This window comes from Zootoca vivipara, chromosome 3, assembly GCF_963506605.1.
Source record: "Zootoca vivipara chromosome 3, rZooViv1.1, whole genome shotgun sequence".
NCBI lineage: Eukaryota > Metazoa > Chordata > Lepidosauria > Squamata > Lacertidae > Zootoca > Zootoca vivipara.
In genome coordinates, this window is record NC_083278.1 from 103,955,397 (window position 1) to 103,978,272 (window position 22,876).

The window sequence follows — 22,876 nt, forward strand, 5'->3', positions numbered from 1 at the left end:
CATAATCCCTAGCTAACAGGACCAGTGGTCAGGGATGATGGGAACTGTAGTCCAAAACATCTGGAGGGCCGAAGTTTGGGGATGCCTGGTTTAGAGTTTGAACAAGGGAAGAAGGCTAAGGCAGATAAGGACACTGCAAAATGGATGTTCTTTGGAAGCTGGCGCTTACATCTTTGTGGAAAATAAAACACAATGCCCTCCTGGTTGTTGTATAGCTTGCTGATCACTGTAGGATTTAGTGTGTATTCCCTGGTTGTATCACTTAGTTGTGTGCAACATTTTCATACAAAAAAAGATGGCATGTAAAGATAGTGATTGGTGGTGATACTTGTGATTTAATTTAATAGTTTATTTCTGAAAGGAACGGAAGAATTCTATTGGTGTTTCAAGAGAATCTTGAAATAAAATGCTTAGATATATTTGCTGCTGCTTGTTTTTTACATTTTTAGGTCACTGGAATCTTACCCTGCCTGCTTGACGGTGATTGTTTTATTAGATCCAATTCCCCATCTCCGGACATAGGCATATTATTTGAACTTGGGATCACTTACATTCGGAATGTAAGTTCTCACAGGTGATTCAGTGCATGAAAATATTAGAAGACAGGCTGTCTGTTGGTATTTCTTTTATATACAAAGAGCTTGGCGACATAAACCACAGGAATGAAGTAGAAGTAGGTTTCACTATTACAAGAATTCCAACCTCCCATTAGGACTGGCACATAATTTATTAGTATGAATTGGCATTCTCCTGCTTGGTGAATTGGCTGATCATTAAGCTGTGTTGAGGTTAAGATTAATAAATCAAAAGTGATGGTTTCACAAAAGTGAAAGTGATGGTGAAGACTACCAGCCTATATTTTTTACCTTCCTTTTTGGGGTAGCTCATGAAATATTGAAGGGCATGCACATTAAGAACATAAGAGCAGCCTGCTGCACCAGGCCAAATGCACATTCAGTCCAGCACCTTGTTCTTAAAGTAGCTCACTAGGTACCTGTGGGAAGCCCACAGGCAGTGGCGGAGGAAGCCGCTCGGGCGCCTGAGACGGTGTGCCCAGGGGCGGGGCAAGCCACCCATAGGGGTGGGGCACACCGCGGGGCCTCCGGAGTCTGCCTGCCATCTCCCACTCAGCCACCCTACAGCTGGGGGGGGGGGGAGGCAGCAGGCGGTCCATTTGGGCAACGTGGAGCCTGCGTGCGCCCAAGCCACGCCGAGATGCTTGGCTCGGGCGTGCTGCAGGCTCCGCAGTGAGTACTACCCAACATTTTGTCACCCCCTTCAGGGGTGACACCCGGGGTGGACCACCCCCACCACACCCCTTCTGTCGCCCCTGCCCACAAGCAGGACTGGAGTTCAGTAGTGCTCTTTGCATTTGCCATTCCCGCAAACTTGGAGCCTGAGGCATACTGCCTCCAACCGTCCTATTGTCATCATAACTGGTAGCCATTGATAGCCTCATCCTCCATTAATTTGTCAAACCCTCTTTAAAAACCACCCTCGTTGATGGCCATTGCAACACATTTTAACTGTGTACTGTGTGAAGTAGTACTTTGTCTTGTCTGTCCTGAATTTGGTTTTATTGGATGGCCTTGTTTCTCTCTGGTTAGCCACTGAACCCAGTGCTCTATTATTGTAGAGATGACCAGTCCCTGAGGATTGCATGAAGAAAATACAAAACAGGGCTATCTGAGTATGCGAGCTTGATTGCCTTGTAGATACTGCAACCACTAAACCAATTCCATTCCTTTAGCTGCATTTATTGGTGCAATCAAACCCACCTAGCTTTGAGTGGCAGGCATTGATTATTCCTAGGGTGATGGCAGGGGGGAGGAAGGAGAGCCTGTCATTGCTGCTTCAGCTATACACCTAACATAGATAATGTGGGAAGAGTGGAGCAGATGGACCCAAGGGCTGATTATGTCCAACCGTTTTACATTTTAGCAACCTGGATAATTAGTTTCATCCACCTTATTTTCTAGTCAACAGGTGAGAGAGGAGAATTAAGCTGTGGCTGGGCATTTCTGAAACTTTTTGACTCAAGTGGACTTCCAGTTTCCTCCAAGTAAGTTTCCTTTGTGATTTGGGGAGGAGAAGCTAAATGGAGAGAAAATATAAAGATGCATCAAATTCACAGAGTTGGTTTATTATGTGTTTATTGCATTTGTATCCCACCTTCCTCCAAAGAGCTCAATGTGGCATACATAGGTCTTCCCCCTTCTCACATATTTGATCCTCAAAGCAAGCCTATCAGTTGAGTTACGCTGAGAGAGAGTGGCTGGCTCAAGGTCACCCAGTGAGCTTCATGGCTGAGTTGGGATTTGAACCCAGGCCTTAGCCTGACACTCTAACCGTTACACCACAATGGCTTTGCCTGCTTGGTTTTGCCTTCCGCAAGTTATTTGCCAGAGGTGAAAAAATGTGTTGCTGCATCAGTTAACTCCAGAAATTTCAGCAATCAAAGCTGATGATGTAACAACACAGGGATACTTGGTTTTGAGTGTCCATTATGGTACTACAGTACTCATAGCATTCATGAGCCATTTCATGCTTCACCTACAATCTCCTGATGAATATTATTCAGAAATAGGTGTGAAAGTTCAGGTGCAGCTTCCTGGCACTTGCCATGTGTCCCCTCTGTACAGCTGGCATTGTAACAGACACCAGTTTGCAATGCAAAGTGTGCGTAGACCTGATGGGTGTTTGATTGTGGCCATCATATTGTAGGAATCATATGTTTGGACCAATAACTGCACACATTTCCCAAAATGCTGCCAGTTCCAGAAGGCAGCAAGGTGCCAGTGCAGATGCCAGGGTCTTGATGCTGCCACAAGGTAGGCTGAGGAGGTATTTGGAAGATGGCTGTAACAGTCAGACAAAGGCTTGCAGTCTTTTCATCTTAACTAGCCCTGTGTAGTAACTAAGACACAGCAGGGGAATAATGAAGCTGCCCATTAGTTAAACTGCTGAGAGTTGGTAGGGGTGTTTTTTTTAAAACAGAGATTGGCATGTGGCTTGCTTCATATAGGTCACCTGGTGGAGAAGACTTTTTGAGTATGCTCTTAGTTTGCATGCCTTGGTGGGTCGCTGCTTGTCTGTTACTCAAGGGCCCCCAAATACTGAAGATGGCTGTGACACCAAACAATTGCTGTTAAAATATGGCAGCATTTTTAAGTTTAGGAAGCTGTCCTATAGCAAATTAGGCCATTTTTCTATCTAGACCAGTGTTGCCTATACTGATTGGAAGCAGCTCTCCAGGGTTTCAGACAAGAGACATTTCCAGTTCTACCTGAAGATGCATTTGCTTCCTATGTTGGCATTTAGTACGTTGCTACTTACCTTGACTTTTGGGGAAACCATTTAATATATTAAGTTGCATTGCCAGGTTTCCCCCCCTCAAAGTTGTATGGCAGCTGCTTCACCTCCTAAGCGTTTTGAATTCATATTCTTTTTTTATGGTGCTCCACACACCAATCCTGAATGCCAGTTTGCAGGGAACTGAGGATGAGAGAGATGCTTTCCCGAGACCCCCCCCCTTCCCACTGCAGGCCACCATTTCCATTTCTCTCCCCCCCCCCTCGTCCTGAGCCACTCCATGGAGAGCTGTAAATGATGTATTTGTGGAACAGATGAAACTGGAGGAGGATCAACAGCCCCTCTTCCCAAACACACAATTGGAAGTGTTTTCTGCTCCCACATTGGGCCTCTCTGGATGCTGGCTATGGTGACTTATCTCCTGGCTCTCACTCCTATCCTGCTGCTATTTCCCTAGTGCCTGCCAATACTTCCCCATAAAGCTAAAGCTTAAAAGAACTAAGCATAGCAGATAAAGATTCAGTTTAACAGTATTCATTTCACAATAATACTACATTGCTTTATATCAGAAGCACTTGCATTTGCAACATTTTCCAGATTTCCCATTCTTTGCCAACAGAAACATTTTTTCCGCCATTTTGCGGGAGGGGAATTAATTCTAGCAAGAGGAAATCTGAATTGCAACAGGCAACTTGGCTCTACATCAGGATCACAATATCAGTGGGATTTACTCAATGCCTTGGCTAATGCTCTCAACTATCCGTTGCATCTTCAACTGTGGCCCTCCAGATGTCATTCAGCTCCCATCAGTCCAAGACAGTGTGGCCAGTGGTTGGAGATGATAGGGATTGTAGTCTTAACAATTAGAAGACTACAGACAGTGTTAGAAACTGAGATAAGAAAGCTAGGAGTTAAATGGCCCCTTAAACCTAGGTTATGGGCACAACAGTGGAATGTCTCGGCGCGTTTTTTATAACAAGAATTCAAAGCTGAAAATGAGTGAACTGCAGCTAAAATATTATGTTCATTTTTCACAGGGTCCAGTACTTCCCCTGCCTACCTCCCTAATATTCTTAAGAGAGTCTCTTCTCCAGTCTTCAGAGAGTAGCTGGAAGTGGGGAGGCAGAAAAGGGTTCTCCTTTCCTTGCACTCTGCAGTTTTAACCTGAAATCTTAGGCGCAGTTCTGTGCCCAGAGTTCAGAAACTGCTCATGCTAATGAAATTCCCTGTTGCAAAATGTGCCTAGAATAATGGGAGTTTCAAACAGTGGCTGCAGATTCCCCATCCCTTGCTGAAACCTATACTCAAATCTCCCACTGAGTTCAATGGGACTCCTAAGTAAGTGTGATAGGAGCTCAGCCTGAAAGTCACAAATTAACACACATTCATCTCTTTCTTCTTCCAAAGTTCTTTATGGCCAGCTTTAGTGATGTTTACTTAATATAGCATCACATATGCCACATTTTTTTTTAAAAAAGAAAACCCTTTTCTATGCAAGGCAAGGCAGGACCAAAACTGACTAATGTTAATTAATGTCTTTTGCCACCCAAGCATTCTTGCCATTTCTGCATTCCAGGGGCTCGGCTCACAGAGGCTGTCCTTGAGAGGAACGTTTCTGATCATACCACAGATCCTTGAGCTGGGTTTGGATACTGCCCCAAGACTGAGTCATTGCTAGGCTTGTACTACATGTGTCTCATAGCCTGGGTGAATACTGAAACTTGATGTCATGTGATGTGTATGCAGCCTGTTAACTTGCCCTGAGACTGCTAAGCTTGTTAAACAAGTCTCACCCCCTAAATGATTTTAAAATGTGCTTGGTTTATTTTCAAAACTTTTCTTTAAAAAACCAACAACTTGCCTGTGGACTTCCTTTATGTCTGTTTTAGCCGTCCTTTCTAGTATCATTTCCACAGTCCTGAATAAAGCTTTCCTTAGCTTTGCCAAAGGGACTAAAATAATCTGATGGAGGGGGGTGGGGGCAGTATTTTATGCTTAATGCAGTTATTATAATTATTTAATTGCTTTAAAATATTCACAGTTTGCCAGCCTCACAAGGAAGGCTGTTCCCTTTTTTTTTTTGGAAGCTGCCTTATACCAAGCCATTGAGCCACCTATGAAATTTTATTAAGTCTTTTCATAACACAATAGAAAAACAAACCAATCTAAACAAAAACGAAACAGCAACAACAAAAAGAAAGAGATAGAAGAATCCAAAGTTCTTCCTCACAGGTATATATTAACTTTTGTCTCAGACAGAAAAAGGTGAGCCCTTCCAGCTCTCACCTGGGAGATTCCCATTTCACCTCCCCTTCTCTGCAAGGAAGGCTGTTCCCAAGAGGCTTTTCTACACAATTTTTCATGTGCAGCTTTATGCATTTTACAGTTTGGACATTTCCCCTGAGGATCATAATTCTATGGCAGAGATTGCCATTTCCCCAAGCTGGTTGCACTGTGTTGTGTAATTGGGGGGGGGGGCAGAAAGTGATTCTTCTCCTACCAAGCACAACAGTAGATGGCTGTTGTGATGGTGTTGTGCTCTGCAGGTGTCTTGGGTGTATATAACTGGACACTGTCTGTGCCTTGAATTGTGAAGCATGGGCGACACATCCCTCCCCACACCTGCCTTCATAGCACCATCATTTTCTTCCAGTTTTCCTCCCAAGAGCTGGAGTGTTTGTGGAGCACTTAAGAATAATAATTCAACGTACTTGTCTCCCAAAACAAGATTGCCCCACAAAGCAACACTACCCACATCCATTGTATGGAAATTCCACTAGTGGTACAGGATGGGAGTACATATAGTCACCTGGCACCTAATAGGCACTTAATAAGCCATAATCTATGTACTGTAATATAACATTGGGGAGGGTCTATTTTTCATTGTGTATGGAGACCTTTACCACACGTGGGGAGCTGAGGTTGGAGTTAGTGCCTTGTCACATTGGACCCATGACAAACGGGGCTTGCAACTGAAGTCCCAGCTCTGTGCTGCAATGAAATCCCACTTTTTGAGTCACATTCAAAACAATATGTACCGTATCAAAACACACACACCACAATCTCAGTCTTCAGTAGGCAGCATTGTTACCTACAAAATGAAATGGAGGGCTGCACAGTACAAGTACCTCGGTTTATGAACACCAAAAGTCTGTTCATAAACTGAAGCGTTCATAAACTGAAGCGAACTTTCCCATTGAAAGTAATGGAAAGTGGATTAATCCGTTCCAGACGGGTCTGCGGAGTACTCGACCTGAAGCGTACTTAACCCGAAGCATGGGTGGTTCCGGAAGTCTGTTCATAAACTGAAGCGTTCATAAACTGAAGCGAACTTTCCCATTGAAAGTAATGGAAAGTAAATTAATCCATTCCAGATGGGTCCATGGCATTCGTAAACTGAAAATTCGTAAACCGAGGTGTTCATAAACCGAGGTTCCACTGTAATGGGGAAAGAACCCAAGACATGGTAGAAAAAAATGTATTGGTTTTAAAATATTAGATACATATCTCTTATAATCCAACAGTTGCATCATTGTTACTTATAGAATCTAGTCCAACTTCTGGCAATTCAGGAATCGCATCATGCAGTGCCTCTTCCAGTTTGAAATTCTACTGGACCCAGCTTAGCTTTGCAAATGTGTTAGCCGTATTATTGCTCTTTGTGTATCTTGGATAATTTCTGCTCCAACAATAAGAAGCCTACAGCCAGCTTTAGAGGAGAGGGCAGAACTGGAATGTAAGAAACGTTTTTGCATTGCTGAACTCTTCTTTCTCTGAATTCCAAGTTTGTATCGTTTCCGCTGAAATGCTAGGATGTGCTTGTGAAGCTGCACTTGCGGCCGGATGACCAAGTTGCAGCTACTGTGTGTGATGACTGGCACACAGTGAGGTGAACACCCATCTTCACATTGTGGCTTCTCTCAAATCCCCTGTTGAAAGTTGGCAGGAACAGAGAGGACGGGCAAGATGTTTCACTTGCATTCATCACTAAGGGTTAGGGAACCAGTATACCAGTACAGGAATTTCCACAAAGCATGTAATTCATGTCCGTCACTTCCAGACAGGAAATCATGTTGAATCAATCAATACTTCAGTATTTCAGTTGACGAGAACAGTAGCCAAATTGAAACAGTGCAAATTATAAGGTGCTGCCTGGCCAAATGATGAAATGTTTTAAAAATATCTCATTCTATCCAGAGGGAGGTTGATTAATGTTGAGCTGTTGTTGTTTATATTTTTATTTCCACCCTTCCTCCAAGGACATGAGGGCAATGTCCTCACAACAACCCCGTGAAGTAGGTCAGGCTGATAAATGATGAGGGGTTCAAGTTCACTCCCCATGCTTTGCGACTGAACAGAGATTTGAGCACTTATTTTATTGTCCTAAGTGCAGTTCTATAGCTGCTATACCAGCCTATTCCTCCTGCCCTTGAACTGTGTGCCAGCTGGTCATTATAGAAACAACGGTTTAGAAACTTGTGCCTGAGCTTTGGTTTTTATTTTCTTCTTCCCTCCCTGTCCCTGTCCCCTTGTATTAATTACAGTCATACCTCGGTTAAAGTACGCTTCGGTTTGAGTACTTTCAGTTTAAGTACTCCGCGGACCCGTCTGGAACAAATAAATCCACTTTCCATTACAATGGGAAAGTTCGCTTCAGGTTAAGTACGCTTCAGGTTAAGTACGCTTCAGGTTAAGTACGCTTCAGGTTAAGTACTCCGTGGATTGTCTGGAACGGATTAATCACTTTCCATTACTTTCAATGGGAAAGTTCGCTTCAGGTTAAGTACACTTCAGATTAAGTTCAGACTTCCGGAACCAATTGTGTACTTAAACCGAGGTACCACTGTATATGCAGCCCATCTCACTGGGTTGCCCCAGCCACTCTGGGAGGCTTCCAGCAAAATACAAAAACACAGTAAAACATCAAACATTAAAAGCTTCCATATACAGGGCTGCCTTCAGATGTCTTCTAAGAGTCATAGAAGCATCCAAGGCAGCTTATGTCAACAATTCAATAAAAGCAGCAAGTAAAATATTAAAATAGAAACAGGAAACAGCAGATAATACAAAAACATCAGGGAGTTCGGGAGGAAAACAAGTCCAAATCAACCATCCTGTATGGCAGGCATCCCCAAACTGCGGCCCTCCAGATGTTTTGGCCTACAACTCCCATGATCCCTAGCTAACAGGATCAGTGGTCGGGGAAGATGGGAATTGTAGTCCAAAACATCTGGAGGGCCGAAGTTTGGGGATGCCTGCTGTAGGGGCAAAGGCCAAAAGTTAAGCAAGGACCATTTTGTGCTGGCAGCTTAATTTAAAGGAGACCTCCATTATAGCCCAGTATCTACTGTAGAATATACGACTAAGCCCAGAAAAGTGTTTTGTCAGGCATTGGGCTCATTTTTTGCATTTGTAAACACAATGCAAATAAGTGGTGCAAACTGGTGAAATATCTCTGATTTGCAAATTCAAGCATGCATGTTCATCATCTGATGTATACAGAGACAAGTAATGATTTGCACGTGTGAATGAGCCACCACAGATCTAATGTCACATTCAGAACTTTTCCTGTTGCCTCACATCGCCTCAAACCCGACACTCTTCAGTGGAGTCTGTTCACACATTCAACTGCAAGTCATTGAGTGATGAGAAATAAAGGGATGTATATATGTGCGCATGAAAAGAATCCGGCAACCCTGAGAATAAATGTGGGTTATCTGTCTTTCAGATAACTTTGGCTGCAAAAGAGCAACATCTCAAACCATTCTAAATTGGAGGTGCCCCGGCTGAATGTCCATATGATTCTTCTGAACTTTGAAGCCAGCCCAGTGTATCTTTAGGATGTTCTGTTCATCCCTATCTAGAAACTCAAAGCTAAAGGCAGGGCCGGCTCTAGGTAGAGTCCCGGTGGCGCAGTGCGCCAGGGTGCCGGGCTGGTAGGTGGGGCGCTGCGTGGCAAAGCCGCGCGGAAACCATGCTGCGCCCTGCGAGGGCGGGGGCACCGGAGCGATCTCCGCCCCTCAGCGCCAGGGCGCCCGACCTGCTCGAGACTGCCCTGGCTAAAGGATTCCTTTGTCATAATTTGACTGCCTTTTATCTGTAATTATGTGATCACTGGAAAGATACAAAAGCGGCACAGGGTCGCTTGGGGGCATTCTGTGCAGCTTAGATGAAAAACCCAGAGGGGGAACAGGATGAGTCGCTTCTGCATGGAGAAGTGAATTGTACAACAGCACCAGAGGTGAACAGGTCAGGACGGAATTCAAAACAGTAAATTTAGCACCAGTGGTTCCTGCCTTTAAATGACATTTGTGAATGCGCCCAGGGTGTATCTTTGACCTCAGAGAAGCTTTTCAGGTAATTTACCTGATGATAACTTGAGAGCCACAACCCAGAGAATTGTTCAAGTGTCTGCATGCCCAAAACTTTTAGTTTCCCACAGGGTGGATTGGATTTAAATCACGATTTAAATCACTGGTCAGTAAGACTTGATTTAAATCTTTTTTTCTTTTTTCTTTTTACAGAAACACTCATTCTTGCTGGTATAATCTTAATATTTACAACCAGATGAAGGTTTCATTTTTGGAATAATAAATTTTCAGAGTAGTTTTTACAGTTATATCAAAATTACTGATTTGGTTATACTATTACCGGTAGAAATACTTGGACAGATAGTTATGAAATTATTTTGAGGTTTAATAAGTTAACTGTTTATATTTGGACAACTTTTCTGCTGTACTTTATCGGAAGGAGAAAAATAATTCTTTCCTTAATAATAGTTTAAACAATTAATTAACTAAAACAATTAATTTAACATTATAGCATATGTATCCATGTTTGTTAACTGATGTGGTTAAACAGTTAAAAAAACCCCTTAGACTGAGTTTTAGCACACATGAATAACTTACAACAAATCCTTATTTCCTGATGAATAGCCTTTGGATTATAATGTAACTTAAATAGAAAACTGTCTTTAGAAAGATTTTTCCTCCGAAAGCATTTTTTTAAAAAATTCAATTTAAATAAAAAAAATCCATTTTAAATCCAAAAAAATCAATTTTAATAAATTTAAATTTAAATTTAAAAAATCCAATTTAAATTTTAAAAAAATCCTATTTTTTATTTTTTTAAAAAACACACATTGATTTTTATCCACCCTGGTTTTCCAAATGATAACCCTTCATGAACTACTTTTGAAATATATGAATATTTCCAGAGTGGCTTGTGATATACCTGGAGCGGGCAGTTGTAATGTATAAAAGCAAAGCATCCTGTTGAGCGAAAGCAAGTTGTGGTGAGTGGGTCTTAAGCAGCATTCTCAATCATTGCAACCTTGCAGTGGTATGGATAGTAGAAATACTTGGTTTTAAAAGGGGAAGGAAGGCACCCCAAATTGTTAGGATTTGTACAAATCCACTCATCCAGGTGGGATTCATAAATCGCCAAATAGCACATGAAAATGATTTATTGGATGCTGTTTTTATAGGTTAATATACATATCAACCTGGGATTTCCCGGTTTGATGGTCTTTCATTGGGTCATCTTTCATAGGACAGCATCCAGTAATTAGTTTCCATATATTATTATCAGGAAGTTGACAATGACTGTTTTGAGTGCGTTTGTGCACACCATAATTGTTTGGTTCAAAAGGTGACATCATATATCTCTATCTGTCTCTCTGACCCATTTCTACAACTGACAGGAGGGTCATGCCGCTGGTGGCCATACTGCTTTACAAAGTACAGATTCGTAAGGGTTCTAAAGGCTTATAAAAATAGAACTGCGCTATTTAGGGAAGACATATTTTTATGGAACCTTCAATGGATGCTTATCAAATTGAGCTGTTAATAAAAAATTTTTGCACTAGGTATTTTGTTGTTGTTGCCTTCGTTCAGAAAAGGCGAAATATTAAAACGGGTGATTTGCATAAAATACCTTTTGCAGCTTCAGGAAAAGGCACATATTTCTTTACTTTCATTTTTCACCTATGTCATAAAAGAACGCAGGTGTCTGTGCTTTGCATATTTTTCAGAACGTATGAGCTGCTTTTGAATGGTGGGACTCCCTACGAAAAGGGCGTTGAAGTAGACCCATCGATTTTGAGAAGAGGTAGAGCTTATCTTGTCCCTTATCTGAAACTGAAAACTATTTGGTATGCCCTATTGCCAGAAATCCTCTGTTATTTTATTACTTATTTATGAAATGCATGATGTTGCATAAGCACTGCACAAGTTCAAAACACAAACAGAACGGGCACGTCCATGCCAATCTAAGGAAAGGAATTATAAATAAGCAGTGTTAAAAGTGCCATTGTGTGCCTGTGGAAACTCTGATTGCCAGACGGAAACATGGCTGTCAAAGCCAAAGAGGAAAAGGAGGGGTTTAAGACATTTTTTTATAAGGAAGAAGTGTGATGTGTATTGGAATAATTAGAATTTTAACTGCAAGGGGAGGGTGAAAAGTATGACTTGATGTTTCTGATTTGGTCCTACTTAATAAAGTGAGCCACAGAGATCAGAATGAGAATAAACAGAGATAAACAGATGGAAAAAGTGCTGGAAGCAGAAACGAATGAATTACGTATTGGACAACATTTAAAAGTAATCCAAATACCGATAATGTTTGATTCTCTGCTTTATTTCTTTTTACTAAAGCCAGTGGCAGTGTTTTCCATAACATGATAACACTGAGGAAGCAGCCTCAACTTCTAGTGAAACTGAGGTCATTAAGCACCAACTCCAGAGCAATATTGAAGTAAGTGGGCAAAGTTTGCTGTTTTCTTATGATGCTTACATTGTTGTTTCAAGCTTTCTCTCATACACGAAACAAGTGTAAGAGATTTTTGGTGTATAATTTCAAAAAAATTAGATCCAAACTTGCAGTAAAGCTCTGTTATGAATGTGTGTGACAGGCTTCTGTCAACCATCAACTATTACCGTAAATACTGATGCATGTCAGCTGCCAGACTTTCTAAATACCGTACTATTGCATGCCAACTATCTAATGCAAAGTACTGGAGGAGAAAGAACAGTGTATTCCAAATGGTGACATAAAAGAGAAGATAGAATTATAGTAGATTGTAGTTTGAAGTAACATAATGCAATATGGAAACATTTCGAGCAAATGAAAAGTGTCCCCAGTTTGCATATTTTAATGTTTTTAATAGAAAATGCAAGGATTTCCTCCCCTTACCCTGTCCCGATGGGAGAGAATAGGAAATGCCTCTTCAAAGAAAATTTGAAAATAGAAATCTGATTTTTTTTTTACTTAATGGTGCCTGCCTAGGAACATAGGGGTTGACACAAATTAACTTTACATAAAAGAAAAAAAGTATAGAAGGTAAAATTCATGCCCCCTACAGTGTTGGACCTTTTAGTATGTTGTGTAATATACCCTAGAAACAGAGAGTATGCCCCTCTCCCATGGTTAGGCCTTGAGTCACAAAAGTGCAATTTAATGTGTGAATTGCTTAATAGCCAAGAAGATTAAAGCAGTAGTTCACAGTTGGTCAGAATGAAGTCCATCTTAATACTACAGGTGAAACTCGGAAAATTAGAATATCATCTCAAAGTGCATTTATTTCAGTAATGCAACTTATTATTATTTATTTTTCTTTTAATTTTTACAAATGCTTTCTTTTGGAAATTCCACAGTAATAAAACAAATAGTTACAATAATACAAAAATAAACAAAAATAAACATCGCTATTACATTTCATTAATTACATTCCATTTATAATTGACCCGCCTAACGACAAATAATTACAATTACAACAAACAAAGGCTTGGCATATCTTGCTTTGCATGTCATGCGTCTGTCTCATATATTGGTTTCACCTTTTAAATTGCGTTACTGAAATAAATGCACTTTTCTGCGATATTCTAATTTTCTGAGTTTCACCTGTACTGCATTCAGAAATCTTGCATGTTAAGATGTACTAAAATATTTCAGGAGTAATTTTTACTGACAACATTGTTTTTATTTGTTCTTTTTTTAAAAAAAAACCCAACAACAGTCTGCTACCAGAAGTATTAATTGGCAGCATGAGCTATATACACCTTTTATTATTTTATCGTCAGATTCTTGGTGATGTGCTCCTCCGGGACAGACCGAACATGCAAAATGCAGGTAAGGAAGTCTGGTAATGTTTGGGTGGAAAAAGCAGCAGCTGCTTTCTGTGCTTGCCATGTGTGTGAGAGAGGTGTCACACCCCACCATATAGCATGCACTCTGAGCTCCAAGTAATCTCTTCTTCTTTTGTAAAGCAGGAGAGGGCCAACTTCAGTTTGGCATAGTCTGCTCCACCAGTGCCACCCCCTTCCCCAAACCCCATGGTCCAGCATTTCATATAAATGAATGCATTCTCAGGAACTCTGAAACAGTTAAAGAAGTAACCCGCAACCCGCACTCTTCATTAAGAGCATAGGTAGTTATTGCAAAAATGCCCTACCCGGCACTGCAGTTGGTTCAGGCCTGGCTCGCCCATTGACTCTAGTGGCGTGTTGCGCCATGGCGCCTGGGCGATCGGGGGCGCTGAGGAGTGCCTCAGCAAGTGAGGGAGCTGCACAGCGGCCTCCATTTTCCCTCCACCAGCCGCGCCGGGAGAGCAGGGAGGTAAGCGAGCGGAACAGGGGCATTAGGACCCTGTTCCACTCTGCAGCGCCAGGGTCATCCCTCACCCCGGCGCTGAGTTTCATTGGTAGAGGCGATGCCACATGGCAGCACCTCTATCAATGAAACGCAGCGCCCTGTTGGCGGGAAGGAACGCAGCCCCTGTTGGTGCAAGGAAACGGCCGTGGACCCAGCAAGCGCCGGAGTCGCGGGAGATGGCCAGGAAGGCCCCGGCGCGGCCCGGCCTGCCCAGGCACCCCCGGCCCGCTGGGAGAAGGGAGCATGGCCATGCGGAGCAGCGGCGCCCCCTCCCCTCCTCAATCCGGCATTGGACAGGCGGGCGGCCTCCGGCACAGCGCGACCCCGCTGTGAGGTGCGGGGGCCGCTATGAGGCTCCCCCTGCCCCCGCCGCCCGGCACGCCAGGTAAGAGCTTTCATTTTTTTAAAAAAAAAGAGGGGGGCGCCCGAGGGTTCCCTGCACCAGGGTGCCCGATGACCTTAAGACGGCCCTGAGTTGGTTTGCAAGAAATCCAAAAATTAGCAGGGGTTACATGTTCAGTGAGAACCTGTGTTTTCTCTTTCACCTAAAAATGCTTCTGGTACAAGGGCACGACAATGGCTTAGTTATGGATGTGATGCTAAGCCAAACCCTAACTAACTGTGCAAGTACCTGTCATAAAAATTGCAGTTGCTTTGCTCCTCTGGTTAACATGCTACTCTGAGCTGGGCCATGGTTTGGCTTAGTGTTATGTCACAAATGGTTTTGCTTGTGGTTTGTCACACTCCAGGCAATCTATGAGCAGTAAGCCAAGAACAAATCTTGTCTAAATCTTGTGGTTTGTCTGATGTTTGTCTGTTTGTGTGACAAACCACAAGCCTACAGTAGGTTCAGACATAGCACTAAACCAAACCAGGAAATATAGCAGCGGCTGGGATAGGAGAAGAACGAAGAGCCATCATTCTGAGTGTGAATACTTGCATCCTTGTGTGCTCATGCTTGGCCATGGTTTAAATTAGCATCATGCATGAACCAGGCCAGTGTTTCTCAGCCAGTCTGAGTATATTTAAACAGCATGGGAATGACATTGTTCTGTCAGCAGCAGTTAAAACACATCCCTGCACAGTAAGTCAACATGTCCCTGACAATCCCCAGACATTTTCCTATGTTTCTTTCTTACAAATACATTTCTAGTGAAGTGAAATAAGGATGCAGCTATAAGAAGTGTTTCCACTGGAAATTATCAGTGCATTTTCCATGGAATCATGTGATCATGGTATGGATTTCAGATTGTGCCTTGACCTTTCCCTGGTTTTTTTTTTTAAAGGTATTGTGTAAACTTCATGTTTTAATCTTAACAGGAGTCCTAATTTCAAGAATAATGTGGAACTTACTATATTTTTTGCTTTTTATAATTCAACCCGTTAAGAAAGGTGTAGTTAAAAGTCCTGAGACAAGGGAATGCATATTTATTTCCCCTCTTTAACCTACCTCCTGTTTGTCAAAGAAACATGTTCGCTTCTTTCAGGGAGAGCAGGCTTCCTCCAGAGTTGTTTTTTGCACTTTTGCATCTTACGACTCCATTCCTCCTATTGTAACATGCATACTACTTGCTGTGCCATTGTCATTTGTTGTTGTTTAGTCGTTTAGTCGTGTCCGACTCTTCGTGACCCCATGGACCAGAGCACGCCAGGCACTCCTGTCTTCCACTGCCTCCCGCAGCTTGGTCAGACTCATGTTTGTAGCTTCAAGAACACTGTCCAGCCATCTCGTCCCCTGTTGTCCCCTTCTTCTTGTGCCCTCAATCTTTTCCAACATCAGGGTCTTTTCCAGGGAGTCTTCTCTTCTCATGAGGTGGCCAAAGTATTGGAGCCTCAGCTTCAGGACCTGTCCTTTCAGTGAGTCCTTTCAGTGATTTCCTTCAGAATGGATAGGTTTCATCTTCTTGCTGTCCATGGGACTCTCAAGAGTCTCCTCCAGCATCAGAATTCAAAAGCATCAATTCTTCGGTGATCAGCCTTCTTTATGGTCCAGCTCTCACTTCCATACATCACTACTGGAAAACCATAGCTTTAACTATATGGACCTTTGTCGACAAGGTGATGTCTCTGCTTTTTAAGATGCTGTCTAGGTTTGTCATTGCTTTTCTCCCAAGAAGCAGGCTTCTTTTAATTTCATGACTGCTGTCACCATCTGCAGTGATCATGGAGCCCAAGAAAGTAAAATCTCTCACACTGCCTCCATTTCTTCCCCTTCTATTTGCCAGGAGGTGATGGGACCAGTGGCCATGATCTTGGTTTTTTTGATGTTGAGCTTCAGACCATATTTTGTACTCTCCTCTTTCACCCTCCTTAAGAGGTTCTTTAATTCCTCCTCACTTTCTGCCATCAAGGTTGTGTCATCAGCATATCTGAGGTTGTTGATATTTCTTCCGGCAATCTTAATTCCGGTTTGGGATTCATCCAGTCCAGCGTTTCGCATGATGAATTCTGCATATACAGGTGAAACTCGGAAAATTATAATATCGCCAAAAAGTGCATTTATTTCAGTAATGCAATTTAAAATTCAAAATATATAAGATAGATGCATGACATGCAAAGCAAGATATGTCAAGCCTTTGTTTGTTGTAATTGTAATTATTTATCATTAGGTGGGTCAATTATAAATGGAATGTAATTAATGGAATGTAATAGTGATGTTTATTTTTGTATTATTGTAACTATTTGTTTTATTACTGTGGAATTTCCAAAAGAAAGCATTTTTAAAAACTAAAATAAAAATAAAAAATAACAAGTTGCATTACTGAAATAAATGCACTTTTATTCTAATTTTTCGAGTTTCATCTATAAGTTAAATAAGCAGGGAGACAATATACAGCCTTGTCGTACTCCTTTCCCAATTTTGAACCAATCAGTTATTCCATTTCCAGTTCTAACTGTAGCTTCTTGTCCCACATAGAGATTTCTCAGGAGACAGATGAGGTGATCAGGCACTCCCATTTCTTTAAGAACTTGCCATAGTTTGCTGTGGTCGACACAGTCAAATGTTTTTGCATAGTCAATGAAGCAGAAGTTGATGTTTTTCTGGAACTCTCTAGAACTCTCAGCTGGAATATCATCACTTCCACTAGCCTTGTTATTAGCAGTGCTTTCTAAGGCCCTTTTGACTTCACTCTCCAGGATGTCTGGCTCAAGGTCATCAACCAAACTACCTGGGGTGTACGAGACCTCCATATCTTTCTGGTATAATTCCTCTATGTATTCTTGCCACCTCTTCTTGATGTCTTCTGCTTCTGTTAGGTCCTTTCCACTTTTGTCTTTTATTATGGTAATTTTTATACGAAATGTTCCTTTCATATATCCAATTTTCTTGAAAAGATCTCTGGTTTTTCCCATTCTGTTGTTTTCCTCTATTTCATTGTATTGTCACTTGTTGTTGTTGTTTAGTCGTTTAGTCGTGTCCGACTCTTCGTGACCCCATGGACCATAGCACGCCAGGCACTCCTGTCTTGCACTGCCTCCCGCAGTTTGGTCAAACTCATGTTCGTAGCTTCGAGAACACTGTCCAACCATCTCGTCCTCTGTCGTCCCCTTCTCCTAGTGCCCTCCATCTTTCCCAACATCAGGGTCTTTTCCAAGGATTCTTCTCTTCTCATGAGGTGGCCAAAGTATTGGAGCCTCAGCTTCACGATCTGTCCTTCCAGGGAGCACTCAGGGCTGATTTCCTTAAGAATGGATAGGTTTGATCTTCTAGCAGTCCATGGGACTCTCAAGAGTCTCCTCCAGCACCATAATTCAAAAGCATCAATTCTTCGACGATCAGCCTTCTTTATGGTCCAGCTCTCACTTCCATACATCACTACTGGGAAAACCATAGCTTTAACTATACGGACCTTTGTCGGCAAAGTGATGTCTCTGCTTTTTAAGATGCTGTCTAGGTTTGTCATTGCTTTTCTCCCAAGAAGCAGGCGTCTTTTAATTTCGTGACTGCTGTCACCATCTGCAGTGATCAAGGAGCCCAAGAAAGTAAAATCTCTCACTGCCTCCATTTCTTCCCCTTCTATTTGCCAGGAGGTGATGGGACCAGTGGCCATGATCTTGGTTTTTTTGATGTTGAGCTTCAGACCATATTTTGCGCTCTCCTCTTTCACCCTCATTAAAAGGTTCTTTAATTCCTCCTCGCTTTCTGCCATCAAGGTTGTGTCATCTGCATATCTGAGGTTGTTGATATTTCTTCCGGCAATCTTAATTCCGGCTTGGGATTCATCTAGTCCAGCCTTTCGCATGATGAATTCTGCATATAAGTTAAATAAGCAGGGAGACAATATACAACCTTGTCGTACTCCTTTCCCAATTTTGAACCAATCAGTTGTTCCATATCCAGTTCTAACTGTAGCTTCTTGTCCCACATAGAGATTTCTCAGGAGACAGATGAGGTGATCAGGCACTCCCATTTCTTTAAGAACTTGCCATAGTTTGCTGTGGTCGACACAGTCGAAGGCTTTTGCATAGTCAATGAAGCAGAAGTAGATGTTTTTCTGGAACTCTCTAGCTTTCTCCATAATCCAGCGCATGTTTGCTATTTGGTCTCTGGTTCCTCTGCCCCTTCGAAATCCAGCTTGCACTTCTGGGAGTTCTCGGTCCACATACTGCCTAAGCCTGCCTTGTAGAATTTTAAGCATAACCTTGCTAGCGTGTGAAATGAGCGCAATTGTGCGGTAGTTGGAGCATTCTTTGGCACTGCCCTTCTTTGGAATTGGAATTGGAATTGTCACTTATGTTGTGGCAAAGGAGTGCTAGGTGTTGGTGGGGAAACAAGGCTCTGAGAAAATGCTTTCTGAAAACTGGTTTTAGAAAATCCACCAAATTCATGGATGAGCAGAGATTGGTCCCATGCTGTCTGGTTCTTTCTCAATGCTCGGAGGTGTAAAATAACCGTTTTAGGAGCACCTGATATTTGCGTGACCATGCACACACACATCACCCCAAACTTGGAAGTTTATTTATTTCATATAATTTATATGCTGATTGATTGTAAAAGAAAACCCTCCAGGTGGTTTACAAAGTAATAAAACAATTAAAGCTAGAAAAAATCTCAAGCATGCTTTAAAACACACAAAATTAAAATACTAAAACAGATTAAAGTTACTTCAATAAAATTTTTTATGATGCACATACAAGTGGAAACCAACATTTCAAAATGAACTTTGCAGAAGCTTATAGTCTAAATTAAATATTGTAGAGTGTTCTGTTGCTACAGGTAATTCAGTCTTTGTGATTTAAAATACTGCTTTGGCTAACCCCCCCCCCCCCAGGATATTAATTTTGTGGGCAATTCAACCACATTCTCCCTGTTTCTCCACATTCTAGCCTGTGTGTGTGTGTGTGTGTGTGTGTGTGTGTGTGTGTGTTGTAAAAAGTATCTTCAGTGGATGTTCAGAATCGTGAAAGGCCAAAACTGCCATTCACATTCTCCTGTGAATTGTTTCTGCCTCGCATTAAATGCTGCTAAATCTTTCCCAAATAACAAACACATTTTCAATCTCCCTTGCAGATTTGATTGGCAATCCAGTTTTGGCAACTTTCCCCAAACTCATGGAGCAGCCTGATCTCATGGATGCGCTCAGGGTGGGTGAAATGTATTGCTTCTCTTTCTCTTTGGCGATCACTCGTAGCCAAGTAAGATTGTCTTCTGTAAACATGGTTTTAACAATGAGTCCGTAAGTGACTGTGGAGGCCAATTCTGGATCCACATGTCCTTCCACAGTGGGGACATTGGTTTCCGGGCAGGAGTTGATCACGGTGTGGATTTGCCAAGCGTGCCTTCCTCTTAGCACGTTTCTCCCTTGCGTCCTGAGTTCGAGTGTCTTCAAAGCCCATGACACCTTTGGTAAAGGCTGTTCTCCAACTGGAGCGCTCGCAGGCCAGTGTTTCCCAGTTGTCAGTGTTTATACTTCATTTTTTTAGATTTGCCTTGAGACAGTCTTTAAACCTCTTTTGTTGACCACCAGCATTACGCTTTCCATTTTTAGGTTCGGAATAGAGTAGTTGCTTTGGAAGACGATCATCAGGCATTTCCACAACATGACCAGTCCAACGAAGTTGATGTTGAAGAATCATTGCTTCAACACTGGTGATTTTTGCTTCTTCCAGGGCATTACGATTTACAGTGTTGAAAGCCTTAGTGAGGCCAATAAACGCCGTACACAGGGGTTGGTTTTGCTCTCTGCATTTTTCTTGAAATTGTTGAGCGGTGAAAATCATGTCTACTGTCCCCCTAGAAGGCCGAAAACCATTTTGGGATTCAGGAAGGGTCACCTTGGATATTGTTACGAGATGGTTTGCTAAGATCCTTGCAAGAATTTTGCCGGCCACAGCTAATAGAGAGATGCCTCGATAGTCTCCACAATCAGTTCTGTCATCATTTTTTAAAGAGATTGATAATTTTGGCATCCCTAAAGTCTGCTGGGATTTCTTCACTTTCCCAGATTTTTTTGATGAGCTTGTGAAGTTGTTGTGTAAGTTCAATTCTGCCCACTTTGAAGATTTCGGCAGGTATCCCACCAGGTCCACTGGCTTTGTTGTTTTTCATTTGGTTAATAGCTGTACACAACTCTCCCAGATTTGGAGATACTGCAAGCTCATCTCTAACTTGTTTTTGCGGAATTTGTGAGTGGACCTCAGCAGCTACGGGAGAGTTGTGTTTGAGGAGATGTTGGTAATGTTCTTTCCAGCGCAGTGCAATAGTTTCTTTATGTTTTAGAAGTGTGATACTGTCTGCTGAGCGTGGGGACATATGCCATGATTTATTGGCCCATAGATGGTCTTTGTGGCTTTAAAGAAACTCTGTGCATCATGAGTGTCGGCTAAGTGCTGGATCTCTTGTGCTCTTTTTAATCCACCAGGTGTTTTTTAGTTCTCTGGTTCTTCTTTGAACCTCATCCTTAGCGTTGGCATAGGTTTTTTTTCTTAGTGGCACAGTTTCTATCTCTTTGCCAGATCTGAAAGGCCTTCCTTTTCTTGTCAACCATGCGTTCAATCTCACTGTCATTCTCATCAAACCAGTCCTGGTGTTTCTTGGTTTGGTATCCAATAGTTTGTTCACAGGCTGCAATGATGGATGTTTTAGTTGGTCCAGTGTTCCTCGATGTTATCAGGGAATTCTGAAAGTAGATGGTCCTTAAGAGTCATTTGGAAGCAATTCCGCTTAATGGGATCTTGAAGGGCTTGAGTGTTCATTTTGCGCCTTGGTTTCCTTCCTTGAAGGTATAATCTTGATAGCCATTGTGGAGCGTAGTAGTCTGTGATCTGTCCAGCAGTCGGCTCTTGTCATAGCTCTGGTAAGGAGCACATCACGGCGATCTTTAGCACGGACAGTAACATAGTCTAAGAGGCGCCAGTGGTTTGACTGAGGGTGCCTCCATGAAGTTTTAAATTTATTTTTTCTGTCGAAAGAGTGTGTTGGTAATAACAAGGTTGTGCGCTGCACATATCGTCAAAAGTAAGATTCCGTTCTGGTTGCTGTTGCCAATTCCTTCTTTCCCAATAGTCCCAGGCCACAGATTGAGATCTTGCCCAATTCTTGCATTAAAATCACCCAGGAGTATAATTTTATCTTCCGTAGGCGTCTCTGATAGGACGGTATCCATCTGAGAGTAAAAATTTTATTTAATGTATTCTTCAGCATCCAGTGTTGGTGCATAAGCACTTATAATAGTAGCCTGTTGATTTTTGGTGAGCTTTATTCGAAGGGTTGAGAGTTGCTCATTAATGCCGGTAGGGACTTCTGACAGGAGCTTCACAAGGTCATTTTTGATAGCGAAGCCTACCCCATCTATTCGATGTTCTTGTTCAGATAGACCTTTCCAGAAGAATGTGTAGCCTCCTTTTTCTTCCTTCAGTTGTCCCTTGCTTGCTCTTAGAGTCTCTTGAAGCGCTGCAATATCGATGTTAAAATGTCGCAGCTCTCTTGCAATGATGGCAGTTCTGCATTCAGGACGCTCGCTGTCTGTGTTATCTCACAAAGTCCGTATATTCCATGTTCCAAAGTTCAATTGTCTTTTATGACCACTAGGTGGTGACCCCAATGGGCGCGGTAATCCAGGCAGGGGGAAAGGGAGGCAGACTATGTTTAGGGCACCTTTTATAGCCCCTCCCCCTTTTCGGGGTGAGCAGAGTAGATCCTAAAAAGGGCTGCTCAGTCATGGATACAGCTGTTGAGCTGCTCAACTGCCTCGTTCCTTGAGTCAGAATGACTGAATCTGTATCCCCCACCCATGTGCCGGTTCATGACTAGGGGCTTCCAGATTTCACGATCCTGCCCCTGTTAGCATTTGCCGATCACCATGGGACTTTGGGGGTTTAGGTTGGGTTTTTGGAAGACACATGTGCGTGAATTTGTTTTATGTGTGTAGATCAGTGCACGCTGACCAACGCACAGTCTTCGCAGTAGGGCTCTGTTCCGATGGCATGAAGTAGTCACGAAAAACCAGTAGATTCCTATCTGTTGCAGCCTTCACCTGCCTTCACAGCCATTGTAACATACCACTTGTTATCATCTGCTTGTTCTTCCGTTGAGGACTTCTTGGATCATTCTTTGTCTAGCTCCTTCCCTTTGACCTTACCGCCTTGGGTGACCCTGCTGGGAGTACGAGATTCCCGACTGCTTCGCTCACAAGGGTTATAGGAACATGCAAGCCCACTCACCATGACAAGGTGATGATCCAGTGATGATCCAGCAAGTGAGGAAATGCATTGCATCACTAATCCAAAAGGACAGCTTTGAAAGCCTCTTTCTTTCTGGCATGGGAGAAGTGAACGCTTTTGCATGCCTAGATCCCACTGTTGGTTTAAACAGCTGCTCTGACGATGCTAAGCTTAGGTCAATAATGTGCTGAAAGCAAAGCAAACAGAAATAGAATTGAAATCCCCAAAGTCTTTGGAAAGAGGTGGCTTA

At 42.4% G+C, this 22,876-nt stretch overlaps 1 protein-coding gene across 1 annotated transcript in view; it reads left to right on the forward strand.

Annotated features, from left to right (window-relative positions):
• The window catches only part of NPHP1 (nephrocystin 1), a 39,399-nt gene that overhangs the window by 12,288 nt on the left and 4,235 nt on the right, over positions 1–22,876 (forward strand). Inside the window, exons 13-18 of the mRNA XM_060273063.1 lie at positions 450–560; positions 1,980–2,062; positions 11,345–11,421; positions 11,967–12,066; positions 13,328–13,440; positions 19,475–19,548. Of these exons, the coding sequence (XP_060129046.1) occupies positions 450–560; positions 1,980–2,062; positions 11,345–11,421; positions 11,967–12,066; positions 13,328–13,440; positions 19,475–19,548 (558 nt within the window). The remainder of the gene's footprint in view (positions 1–449; positions 561–1,979; positions 2,063–11,344; positions 11,422–11,966; positions 12,067–13,327; positions 13,441–19,474; positions 19,549–22,876) is intronic.